Source organism: Eucyclogobius newberryi, unplaced genomic scaffold (genome assembly GCF_026437365.1).
Source record: "Eucyclogobius newberryi isolate DKJ021-1_F unplaced genomic scaffold, fEucNew1.0.hap1 SCAF_3, whole genome shotgun sequence".
In the NCBI taxonomy this organism is placed as follows: Eukaryota; Metazoa; Chordata; class Actinopteri; order Gobiiformes; family Gobiidae; genus Eucyclogobius; species Eucyclogobius newberryi.
This window is the reverse complement of record NW_027315945.1, coordinates 13,915,063-13,926,891: the sequence shown is the minus strand read 5'-3', so window position 1 is coordinate 13,926,891 and position 11,829 is coordinate 13,915,063. Positions and strand designations below refer to the sequence as shown.

The following is an 11,829-nucleotide window of genomic DNA, read 5'->3' as shown; positions in this document are numbered from 1 at the left end:
TATTAATTATTAGTATTATTATATCAATAAGTAATAACAATAATAATAATAATAATAGCCTTATTTATTTTAATGTTTTAGCTATTTGTATTATCATCTCAAAATTTTCCAGTTTCACTTGTTTAATTGAAGCATATTCTCAATATACAAATTTATTTCTAACTACTTGTTTATTTCCTCAACTGAGCGGCCTGGGTAAATCAATGTTTTCTGGGATCGACTGTTCATACTAGAAAATAAACAGCCGCACGATCTGATCTGACTCGATTGGTTTAGTCTGATCAAGATGGCGTCTCTCTACTAGGGGTCGTGCTTGCATTTTGCACATGATTTTGCTTCATATAACTTCTTTTAGAAGGTGTACATATTAGATATTCGCTGTAGTTGCAGCCATGCTCACAAACATTGCCTTGAGGAGTGTATTGCGGGCCTCTGGCTGTATTTTCCGGGAAAGCAGCGCGGTGTGTTCAGCGCTCTCCGCGGCGCCGTGGAACGTTACTGCGACTCAAGTGTCAGGACCAAATGTCAGATGTGGTATGTACGATTGTGATTGATCAGATGCTCTAGTTATTCAAAACAGAGAAGACGGTCATTACTATAATAACTTATGATTTATGTCAGTAAATGATATACTACATAAGATGAATGCATAATAACATGAGATCATTGTAAACAACCGTGTCGTTTTTGAGGTGCAGACGAAAGTAGCAATGACAGAAAGTTGATCTGCTTCTTTTTGGTTCTTTGTTTCAGATCCTGGTATTTAAATATTTACTCAGCCTATATTTTCAATAAATTAGATCACATAGAACGTAGTGTCGGAATAGTGAAATCTTAAAATGACCAAATAAATTAGATCTAATTAAATGAGTATTTGAAATTAAGGAGTAGGCTCAATACTAGATACCGATTTCGATGATAACCAAACAAACAAAATAACCTTCTTAGACTAATTTTAGACACTAATTAATGGTACTTTCATTACGTTATCATTAAGTCTAGTTTTGATAAAGCTCAAGCTAATTCTAAAACTGTTCCGGAAAGGACATGTTGTCCTGTTTGTGTGTGTTTTTTCTTCTTCTTGGTATCAATACTTGTTCAAACGACTATCTGTTTTTGGTACTAGTTTTAGCATTGATTAGTATCTTATTTTCGATACTTTTGACCACTCAGAAGAAATGTGCATTGACTCCAGTCTCTCTCACGCCCCTGCCCCAGCACACCACACTTAAGAGGTCATGAGCCAGTACTTAGTCCTGCAGACATTAAACAATCCCAAACAAACATTTCTAAATCCAATAGTTTATTGGAAGCATCCTGTAAGAAAACAGTTACTAAACGAGTCAAACAGTAACTGCAAAAGAATCAGATGGTGGGCATGGGGCTTTACAACTCTACAGCAGATTTACTGTTTTTGAAAGAAATATCCTAAATAGAAATGCACAAACATTGATCCTTCTGATTATTTGTTTGGGATTGGCTCCTCAAACCTGCAATAATAATCTCATGGCTCCTTTCAACTGACAACAATCACGCCTTTGCAGGTGAATAATGGTACCACTTTGTTAGAGTGAAACAGTAAGAGCGAGGGTAGAGACATTCGACAAAAGTTTGAGGCCAATAAGTGAACCCACAACGCCGAGGAGGTAATGTGTGTTAAACCACTGCATTAGGGAGACTTTTAAACCAACGTATTTTTGATCAAATAAAGATTTAAATATGGTGACTGAAAGCTTCTCAATAGAGAATTAAGTATATTGTCGATAAAAATCTGAAATTATTTATTCTTTATTGACATTTTGATTTAATAATGCCTCTGCTGTTGTTACAAAAAGGTATTTTAGTACATGTTTTAGACTAGATTCTGTCCTATCCTGTATATCCTATTTACGACTAGTCATGATAAGTTAATAAATTGTTGCAGCCCTACACTGCACCATTGGATATCAGAAGTAGTGTAAGTAAGACTTAATGGAAATATTAAAGAAACTACTTATATTTTATTTAGTTTAAAATTAAATGGTATTTAAAAAATATATGTATGTTTGTTACATTTGTGTTTGTAAAATTGGGCCTTTTCCTCAGTAACAAAAATCGAGTTTGAATTGTTTGTTTTATGACAATATTGTTGGTTACAAATAGATCAATAATTTAATGTGTGTGTGCGTAAACAACAGTTACACAGAGCTCAATCAATATCCTGCGTATTCTGTTCTCATTACTCAACCTGGGAAATTAGATTGCAAACCACAAATTATCTTTTGCAAAAGTATCTACAAAATGATCTCACTCTTGTCACGTTTTACTCAAGTTCGTATTTCATTTGAACTGGCTGATGACTTCCTGGTTCATTATGTTTTAAAATGTTATATATTTATTTCTATTTGAGCGATACACAAGGCAAGACAAAGACGCACGCTTTATCTGTCACAACCTTGTGATCCACATTTGAAAGGAAATGACTTCAGTGATGGTTATTATCAAGTGATTGTGAAACCACTCCTCTGAAGTGACGGCAATGATCTAGAATAGAGTCAGCAATTTTCGTATGGCGTTTCATTGACGTGTGAAAAAAGTTATGTGTTAAGAGTGTACAAAACCAACAGCAAGACTCAGATTTCAGAGTAGAAAATAAATTAATTTAATCTTCTGTGTGTATGTGATTAGATTGACCATGTATCTGTTCACATCTTTTTTGTTTTGTTTTTTCTTGCAGGAAGCTTTGCACTAAAACCACCAGCGAGACACTACGCTCGAGCTGCAAAGAAAAGTGTCACTGGTACGCCCTTACACGACAGCGATGCATAAATTAAACTTTTACACGTTTTAACTTTTCTTTGTAGCTTCCAGGAGTCATCTGAGTGACCTTACGCCAACTATGTTAAAGCTGGACTACGCAGCTGTGCCACTCGCCCAAACGTATGCATTCGCCTAATAATGCTCCAAATACATTCAAGACAAAAGTTGTAGCATCTTGTCTTGTTCACAGGACTGATGATATTGTCAAAAGGCTGATCTCGCTTGAGCTGGCAAGTCATGTAAGTTATGGTTTTCTCTGTCATTCCATTTTGCATAAATGCAAAACGACAAAGTGTAGTGTCAACATATTTTTAAAGATGGAAAATAAATGTATTATTCCCAAAGTGTTTTCCCAACCATTTTGAGTTGTGGCACATGTTTTCCGTATTGAAAAGCGCACACCACATAATAAGAATTGCGCAAAATGTTTTTTATTACTGTTCAATTGTTTTTTGTAAAATTCTCACTAGTTTAAACTTGTTGGGATTGGATGATCATGACAGGAAATAATGTATATACAAATGAAATATAGACATTTTAATAACATCATAATAATCAATGCCAACCCTCCAAAAAAGATGCTTATGGTGCAGAATTGTGTTCCCAAAGCGTCTTATTTGTGTAATTTCAAATCTGCAGAAAGAAAAGTTACAGCTCAAAATGGAGCAGCTCATTTCAAAGGTCCAGAGGAATGAAAATGACCGCAGTTCAGAAGAGGTCAGAGGTAAGCTGCGCTCTAATTGTCCTTATTACTATTGCAAGCACAACCTTTATCCTGTTTGAGTTGAATTGATGTGGTCTTTGCTCTTTGGCAGTTGCTATTTTGACAGCAAGAATCCGCAACTTTCAAGATCATTTGCAAATACATCCCAAGGCAAGTGTATTGTGTATTGAAAAAAAAAACTAAAATAGGCCTACATGCAGAAATATTATTATTCATTTGTCTGTGTGCTCTGCTAGTGCTGAAACACAGGATTTCCTGGTTACACCTCGTAACTACTGACTTGTAAAACTGTGGTTGGAAATTTCCATGTTAGATCAGACATGCAAATAGTCATGCACATGTACGCTGATGATTCTACTATGTACTAGACTAATTCAAATGTAAATAGAAAAGAAGCTAGAGTCTATTTAAGTGGGTTAAAGATAATAACATGGAACATGGATTTAAATGTTTCTAAAACAAGATCAATGTTAAGCAGCGCCTGCAGATGGTTCCCCAATTGGTGTTAAAAAAAAAAAAAGAATGCAAGACTCATGTAAGACTGTGATTAGTAAAATGGGCAGGAGCGTTGCTCTGGTCAGAAGTGTTCCTCTTTTGTTAGCCCAGCAGTAATGAAAGAGGTGGTACAGTCTTGGAATACTGCTTGAGTTATTTATCTTGGCTTCAGGTAGTCCAAAACCAGGCTGCTCACCTAGTGCTGAGGTGTCCAAACTCCACCAGTGTCACTGAGATGCACCAAACATTATGATGGCCACTTCTCCAGAAAAAAAATACATGTTTATTTATGAGTATAACTTATTAAAAAGAAAATGAAATGAAATGTGAGCCAAACTCATTCCCACTGCTCTCGGCGTGCTTCTACTACAGACTTGGTACTACCACGTCCAAAGACATTTTAAAGTGCTCTGTTTTGTAGAGACTACTTTGGAATGAAATCCCCAAAGAGTTCTGCTAAATGTACATACTTTTAAAAAGGCACTGAAATGAATAATATGTATACAAATATATGTATATATATATATATATATAATATTTGTACGATTAGTTGATTTTATAATTGATGTATTGTTATATATTGTACTGCACACTTTTAAGCAGGACCCCAGGAAGATTAGCAACAACTACAGTGGAAGCTAAAGGATAACCCAATAATAAACAAACAAATAAACACATGCACACTTCCATTTCAAAAATATACACGTCCTAACGTTTCTGCCAGTTTCTGCTTGTTTACATTGACTTTGCATTTCAGGACAAAGCTAACAAGAGACGGATGCTGATGGCCATAGACAAGAGGAAAAAGATTTTAAAGAAGCTCAGGTTGGTTCGTTACGACGCTTTTGAGAAAGTGTGCGAACAGTTGAGCATCACCTACACCTTTCCCCCGGAGTACTCCAGGCGGGTCACGCGGCGCTGGCTCGCCAAAAAGGCTTTCTGTTTAAAGGTACGAGGGAAAATTTGATCAGAGGTTGAACATAAGCACATTTATTATGCTCAGAATAGTATGAGGTTAAGCAGATGACATCACAGCAGTCTGAATGCACTTTAGCATTGAGTCAATGGTGAGAAATGACATTTTCTCCTATAAGGACACAAAACGCAACTAAAATGTGAATGAGCTGTTAAAATCTTATAACTAATGTAAAGGTTGTCTACTCTGCTAAATATTTAGTTTGCACCTGACATCTAAAATAAATGAAACCGTTGTAAAAAGCAAATAAATAACAGGAACACTGCAGCTATTTTCATATTTATCACCGATACAGATCACGCATACCATGAACAAAAGAAACGCATTTAAACAGTTTTCATTCATTGTTTTATCACATTCTGTTCTGATGTTCTGTGTTTTCTCCCAGGTCTTTAAAGAAGTGCAGAAGCAAAAAGCAGAAGAAAGAAGGAAGATGAGAAAAACTCAAGACACTACAGATGCAACTATTACAAATGCCCAGTGAACATTGTTGCTGTTGTATACAATCAATGTCCATCAAATTCTCATCTAAATACATTTTCATCTAGGCCTAATTCTTCAACTTCCCTCGTCACAAATGCCGCTGCAGGAATAATTTAGCACATTTTACCAACATAAAATTGTCTAATAATGAGATTGAAATAAACTGTCTGGTGTGATCATATGCAATTGCCTCTTTTTTCAGTCAATCAATGAACTAATTTGTGATAATGTAAGCAATGACATACTAAATGAAAACGTACATCAGGGATAAAAAGGGCATCTTAAATTTGAGTACATTTTCCAAATAACTACTGTATACTACTTTACTTTCTTTGTTCTAGAGCCTATAATCCATCTATTCACAAAAAGTGATTAAATATGAGATTGCACACCATCAGTGTTCACATAACTGAATTATCAGCATTTGTTGCAAACCAGCACTTCTTGTAATAGCTCAGTCAGTGAAGCTTTTTTGTCACGAAGTGGAACGTACAAAGTTACCACACATTTTCTAGCTGTTGAAATTGCAGAGTTTCCTGTGTGGTGTGCAGATGTCAGTTCGAACAGGGGGAGTGCAGAGCGCCAGACTCCGGGTATGTCATTTTACTTTATGTACTATGTAATCATACATATCTGAAATATATGTGCTTTAGTCTGGCCAAATTTTGACACATTTTACTATGTATGAAAATAAAATGATAAAGAGTTTGCTTGTAACTTACTTTAGCGCAATTGAAGAGCAACCGAAAATGTTTTTCTCTAGGCATCTCAACACGCAGATCATATAAATGTCTAACCCTGTGATAAGTCATCAGCCAGGTGCTGGAGGCTACGGCACAAATGTCCAAACTGGACAGTGGAGTACTCATGTGTGTGCCTGCTGCAGTGACATTCCAGTCTGTAAGTATGAGCTTAGTATGTTCGGACATGAAACAAATTTATAGCTTATTTTTTAATGATCTTGTCCCATAGCCTAGATTACACAGATTAACACTTGATGAAATAACTTTAGTTCTGAGATTAGATAAACTATGTGTTGGGGAGAAGTTTATTTACTTTTTCTTTGTGTAGTGTGTGTGCAGTATTTTTATTAATATGTATGAAGTAAGTTTGCATGTTCGGTTATCAATATTTCTAAATATGTGTTTCCATTTCAGGTTTAATGGGATTCTTCTGTGGACCAGTATTGAACTGTTACACTGCTAATAAATATGGGGAGAACTGCTGCCTAGGCTGTTTACCAGGTGGAATGACTGCAGTGCGAACTCACATGAGGCTCACTTACGGTATTGAGGTAGGTCTTTGTGGTCAATGATTCTCACTGCTTGCTCCTCTTACAATTGTATCTTGTGCAAGACCCCTCTAACGGAACAGATCAGAGGTGTTGACCTTTAGAAATCTTGATGTTGTCTCTGTGGGTTTGCTTCTTTCACCTACAGCAGCAGTATAAACAATTGTGATTATCTTTCCACAGGGAACAATATGCAATGATGCATTGATGACCTTTTGCTGTGGAATTTGTGAAGTGTGCAGGATGGCAAGAGAAATTCGCATCAGAAATGGAGAAGTTGAAGCAAGCAGATAAACGGAGAGCAAGTATTCTTATGAAAAGCACAGATTATTCTTTGTCTTTAGAAAATAATGATTCAGAGACGAGGGGCGCCTTGTTCCAACATAATTTTAGTGTCAAGATGATATTTTACTGTTGTAAATAAATACGTTCTGTGACTTTTGTAAACAAATTGTTTGTGTAATTATTTTTGTATGATGTAAAACAGGGGTTTCCAGACTATGGCCCGGGGGTCAGAGTTGGCCCTCTGACCATTTTGTTGGCCCTCTGGCTTTCTGCTATATTGGCTAAAATAAGAAGTGGTACATTTCACAGTAACAAATCATAACCTAAACATTTTGATGCTACACAGACAAAATGAATGTTCCAGGCCTTAGGTGTGATGGCTCATCAAACATTGCCAAGGTTGGAATGGCCCTTTGCTCTGTATATTTCTAAATGTGGCCCTGAAGTTGTAGACTTGGAAGGGGCATGTACAACAATGTGGTGTGTCTCTTCATCTTGAGGCAACAAGAAATAAAACACTTACTATCCCGGTAGAATAACATTTTGGCTGTTGGCTCAAGGATTTTCTGCGCTGGAAAAGTACTATATTTTCAGACCCTCATCAACATTTTCTTCCTACATTTCCGGCTTTGCGCTCTGACTTCTGATTGGCTAAGCCTTTCGTGGCCTGGCAACGAAAAGAGGCTTTAACAACAGAAGAGCATTTTAGCTAGTAGCAGTAGCGGTGGATGCTAAATAAAACAATTCCAGGACTCCAGGCATTACGACCACACAATGTCGACGCGAACGCTGCCTCTGCTTTTTATAAATCTTGGTGGGGAGATGTTGTATATTCTGGACCAACGACTTCGGGCTCAGAATATTCCTGCCGACAAAGCTAAGAAAGGTAAGTGTGTTAGCATCACTGTCAACACACCGTCACACGCAACACAGAGGCTCGAGCTGCATACCGAATATGGTAGCACTCATTTACTATTCAAGCCATTATCTTTCTTGCTAACTTGAAGAACACGGTTTTTTTTCATAAATAATAAAACAGGAGCTAAATTAATGTTATTACAGTTGTAAGTTGTACCTACAGCCTTATTACTTTTCTATTTTACCCTATGTCTATATTTTTTAATCATTAATATTGAAAGTATCCACTGTAGCTGGCTGGATAGACAAGGACAGAACGAGAGGTATTACTTTAAACCTACACTACTATATGATGCTTAGTTCTGCTGCTTTTGCTGTTCTCCTGCACATTTGAGATGAGTTAAGCCTCATGGGACTATGCTTGGTTATAGAGGAATAGTAATGGTGCATAGTGGGTTTTGAATTCTTATGCTTTGTAGTGGCCTTGTATTGTTTATGTGATAGTCCTCTATTTATTTTTTTTACAATCATCAGAGCAGATTTTAAGTTGGGAAAGTAGTTACATGTGCGTTCCCGGCTGCTTTTGGATTTTGCTTTGGATCTTTGGAATCCTGCTATGGATTTAAATGCAAATGAGTAAATATCCGAGTGTTCTTTTACCGCTTGTTTGTACTCCTGGGCAGTTATGAATGACATCATCAGCACAATGTTCAACAAGAAGTTCCTGGAGGAGCTCTTCAAACCGCAGGAGCTTTACTCCAAGAAGGCCTTGCGCACAGTCTTTGATAGGCTGGCCCACGCGTCCATCATGAGACTGAACCAAGCCAGTATGGACAAGGTAGTGTTCATTGGAATCATTTTCTTGTAGTTTAAGATATTTGTAAATTAAACCTTTCCTTTCTCACAGTTGTATGACCTGATGACCATGGCCTTCAAGTATCAGGTGCTGCTGTGTACTCGACCCAAAGACATTCTTCTCGTTTCCTTTAACCACATGGATGCGATCAAGGATTTTGTCAAAGATAGTCCAAGTATACTCGGTCAGGTGGATGAGACGTTTCAACAGCTTATAGAGGTATCAGAGTTTTGATTTGATAGAAAAAATAAGGATGGTTTTTGGTGACAAACGTGATGTAGTTTGTGCTAATTACATCAACATTACGACTAAATTAACAATATACTCTTCTGTAATTGCATTTAAATCTCTTTCAGATGTATACACCTTTATCTAGTGGAGAATTTCAGCTTATCCGACAAACTCTTTTAATATTTTTTCAAGACATGCATATACGAGTGAGTTCGCAAGTTGGTTTACTGTTGTGTCTATCAATCGGATTTCTGTCGTCTTCACTTACCTGTCGTACCTCTGTTTTTGCAGGTGTCCATTTTTCTTAAAGACAAAGTGCAAAACTCTAATGGTCGCTTTGTACTTTCTACTAGTGGCTCAGTGCCCTACGGAACACAGATCCCTGGTTTAATCAGGTACAATCAAAACTGGCTGTGTCTCAAATCAGTGGCAGAGATGTCTCTGGTTAATTTTATTATTACTATACATAAACATATCAAGTAGTTACAAAGTAGTTGTAGTTTTCTTTTTGCTAAAAATCCCAAACAAGTTAGATAAGTCTATCTGCAACTAATTGTAGGTGGCCTTAAAATTCTTAACTTTGTTGGTATCCTTGGATTTCAGAAAGATTAGAAATTAGGGCCGTCACCATAGCGATTAACAATTTAAAGCAAAATAGAATATCATCCGAATGAGGAAAAAGTCCTCAAAAAGGTTGCAGTTGTTACAATAAGCTAAAACCCATGAATAAATGATACATAATGAATTGTGTGGTGATTAATGGTGTTTTCAGTTCAATTATATTCATTATTACAAAGACGTTTTGTTTTCTCAGGATATTCAGTTGCACAGGTGAAGAATTAAGCAGGTTGCAGTTCACCAATGGTGGAAATTATACATCAGCTCTCCGAGAGGGCTCTTTTGAAAATTTTGGAGACCGTGTCACCAAATTAGGCACAAACATGTAAGTTCTAACCCTTATTTTATTGAATGGTGTTTGACTGGTTCCCATAAGATCACTGTATTACAAGACATACTCATAAGATTTGTGTGTTCAGGTATAGTGTTTCCCGCCCTGTTGAAACCCTTATGTCTGGGACCTCTAAGAACTCTGCCCAGCATCCAAAGGTACTTTATGGCTTTTTCCTTGTAACTGGCAAATACTTGACCCATTTTGTCCAAAAAGGTCAGCACTGCACCCAACCCCCTGGCCAAAGAGGAACTGAACCTGCTGGCAAGATTAATGGGTGGATTAGAAGTTCACAAACCTGGAAATCCGGATAGTGGCTTTCGGGTCAACCTGTTCAGTACAGATGAGGAAGAAGAGTGAGTATTTGTGCCTAATATACAGTGTATTGTCATCAATAGTTTTACCCTAAATTTGATTCTAAAAGCAAATTGTAACTTATTTACAGAGAAGCATTATCATCAAGGCCAGATGAGCTTTGTTATGGAGTTATAAGCATTCAGGCAACAAAGGTAAATCTGCATTTCTTTGCAATTCAGTCTCGCTATGGAAAAGAAAATACTTGTGTTTTTGCTCTAATGAATCATTGAGGGCGTTTTGAACTTTTATATCCCCAATTGCTAAAAATGGCTTATACTTTTAAGGAGTATTCAATGACAATTTATTATAATCTCTTCTTTTTATTTAACATACATTTCCTTTTAGGATCAACAGGTCAATGCTGAGCTGACCAAGATCATGGGGGAGTTCTCTGAATCTGGTGATCAATCTCCCAGTGTGAGCAGCAAAGGAGACGACCTATTGGCCATGATGGACGGCCTGTGATACGCTCACCGACAGAACATCCCTGGAGCAGGGCATCAAACACACTGTCAACTGTGTGCCATTTCTGCTGGCCAGACCAGAGGCTGCATCTCCAACACTCTCAAACACTACACATTTTTACAATTTGCTAACACTGTTTTAAATATGCAGTTTTTAAAAGGATGTTGTAATGTTGAAGTGATGTGGTTAGGAAATATAGAATCTGGGAGCCATACCATGCACTGACTAGTGACTATACTAGTGATTGTTCTAGTAATATAGGGATTAATAAGTGAAGACAAATCGGTGTGTTTATACTGGATAAATATTTGATTGATTTGCCGTTGTCATGTCATTCATATGTAGTGCAACATTTGCACATGCTTTTATAGTAACTCTCATCATCAAAGGGTTGTAGACAAGCAGTTTCATTGTGATACATGTACATATAAAAATAGAGACGGATGAGTCCTAAGTGCCCTTTGAAGGGGAATACATGATGTGCTCATGTTTATATACAGTGTTAAAGAAGGACGTTAGTATGAGAACAAGAAATTCCATCACTACAGATTATTATGTTTTGTAACATGAATGTGGCTCTTTGAGAGCAGTGCAATATCATTATTTATGACGTTTTTTATTTAGTGAACTGTATTGCATATGTTTAGTTGTTAAATGTAAACGTAGCTTCTTTTTTTAAAATAAACTGAAAAATGGATATCTGTAAAATGCATGAAATTCATTCATCTTCTACCGCTTGTTCTAGGGTTAACTGGAGCCTATCCCAGTGACTTTGGGCCTTCTTCTTCTTCTATTGTGTTTTATGGCGGCTGGTATCCAAGTTTTACATTACCGCCAGACTTTATTCTTTAGACTTTATCCTTTAGACTCCATTCTTCAGTTCTTCTTCTTCCAACTGCCACGCTTGTTGCATGAAATATGGCACCAAATTCGCTGATGATGCAATACAGTGTCGCTGACGTCACATGCGCTGTAAAGACATGTTATGTCAAAGAGTACCAGTAGGTGGTGCTGTCACACTAATATGTACCCCGTTTTGTAGGTAAATAACTGTTATTTT

The 11,829-nt window shown here is 36.9% G+C and overlaps 3 protein-coding genes and 1 long non-coding RNA gene across 5 annotated transcripts in view; all 4 read left to right on the top strand.

Moving 5' to 3' along the window:
* The window catches only part of LOC140374132 (uncharacterized), a 181,185-nt gene that overhangs the window by 27,023 nt on the left and 142,333 nt on the right, over positions 1 to 11,829 (top strand). The window lies entirely within an intron of this gene.
* On the top strand, positions 262 to 5,618 carry mrps15 (mitochondrial ribosomal protein S15). The gene is made up of 8 exons (XM_072461069.1): positions 262 to 534; positions 2,717 to 2,779; positions 2,844 to 2,919; positions 2,990 to 3,038; positions 3,439 to 3,523; positions 3,615 to 3,673; positions 4,776 to 4,967; positions 5,383 to 5,618. The coding sequence occupies exons 1-8, from the start codon at positions 393 to 395 to the stop codon at positions 5,476 to 5,478; spliced, it is 762 nt and encodes a 253-aa protein (XP_072317170.1). The 5' UTR covers positions 262 to 392; the 3' UTR covers positions 5,479 to 5,618.
* On the top strand, positions 6,259 to 7,057 carry LOC140374237 (uncharacterized). The gene is made up of 3 exons (XR_011929081.1): positions 6,259 to 6,377; positions 6,635 to 6,771; positions 6,952 to 7,057. It is a non-coding gene; the product is annotated as an uncharacterized lncRNA (long non-coding RNA).
* On the top strand, positions 7,705 to 11,164 carry oscp1b (organic solute carrier partner 1b). 2 transcript variants are annotated; one of them, XM_072461466.1, is made up of 11 exons: positions 7,705 to 7,939; positions 8,193 to 8,234; positions 8,595 to 8,749; positions 8,819 to 8,986; positions 9,124 to 9,204; positions 9,290 to 9,393; positions 9,813 to 9,941; positions 10,036 to 10,105; positions 10,164 to 10,303; positions 10,393 to 10,456; positions 10,650 to 11,164. In XM_072461466.1, the coding sequence occupies exons 1-11, from the start codon at positions 7,828 to 7,830 to the stop codon at positions 10,767 to 10,769; spliced, it is 1,185 nt and encodes a 394-aa protein (XP_072317567.1). In that variant the 5' UTR covers positions 7,705 to 7,827; the 3' UTR covers positions 10,770 to 11,164. The 2 variants fall into 2 exon arrangements, with proteins under 2 accessions (XP_072317567.1, XP_072317568.1); XM_072461467.1 differs by lacking the exon at positions 8,193 to 8,234.

What these genes read in the sequence shown, in the direction of transcription:
- mrps15 (XM_072461069.1), top strand. Translation starts at nt 393, where the DNA reads ATGCTCACAAACATTGCCTTGAGGAGTGTATTGCGGGCCTCTGGCTGT. An exon ending in AGGACCAAATGTCAGATGTG is followed by an intron (nt 535 to 2,716) that starts GTATGTACGATT and finishes TTTTTCTTGCAG; the next exon opens with GAAGCTTTGCACTAAAACCA. An exon ending in TGCAAAGAAAAGTGTCACTG is followed by an intron (nt 2,780 to 2,843) that starts GTACGCCCTTAC and finishes TTTTCTTTGTAG; the next exon opens with CTTCCAGGAGTCATCTGAGT.
- oscp1b (XM_072461466.1), top strand. Translation starts at nt 7,828, where the DNA reads ATGTCGACGCGAACGCTGCCTCTGCTTTTTATAAATCTTGGTGGGGAG. An exon ending in ACTCTGCCCAGCATCCAAAG is followed by an intron (nt 10,106 to 10,163) that starts GTACTTTATGGC and finishes TTGTCCAAAAAG; the next exon opens with GTCAGCACTGCACCCAACCC. An exon ending in AGTACAGATGAGGAAGAAGA is followed by an intron (nt 10,304 to 10,392) that starts GTGAGTATTTGT and finishes ACTTATTTACAG; the next exon opens with AGAAGCATTATCATCAAGGC.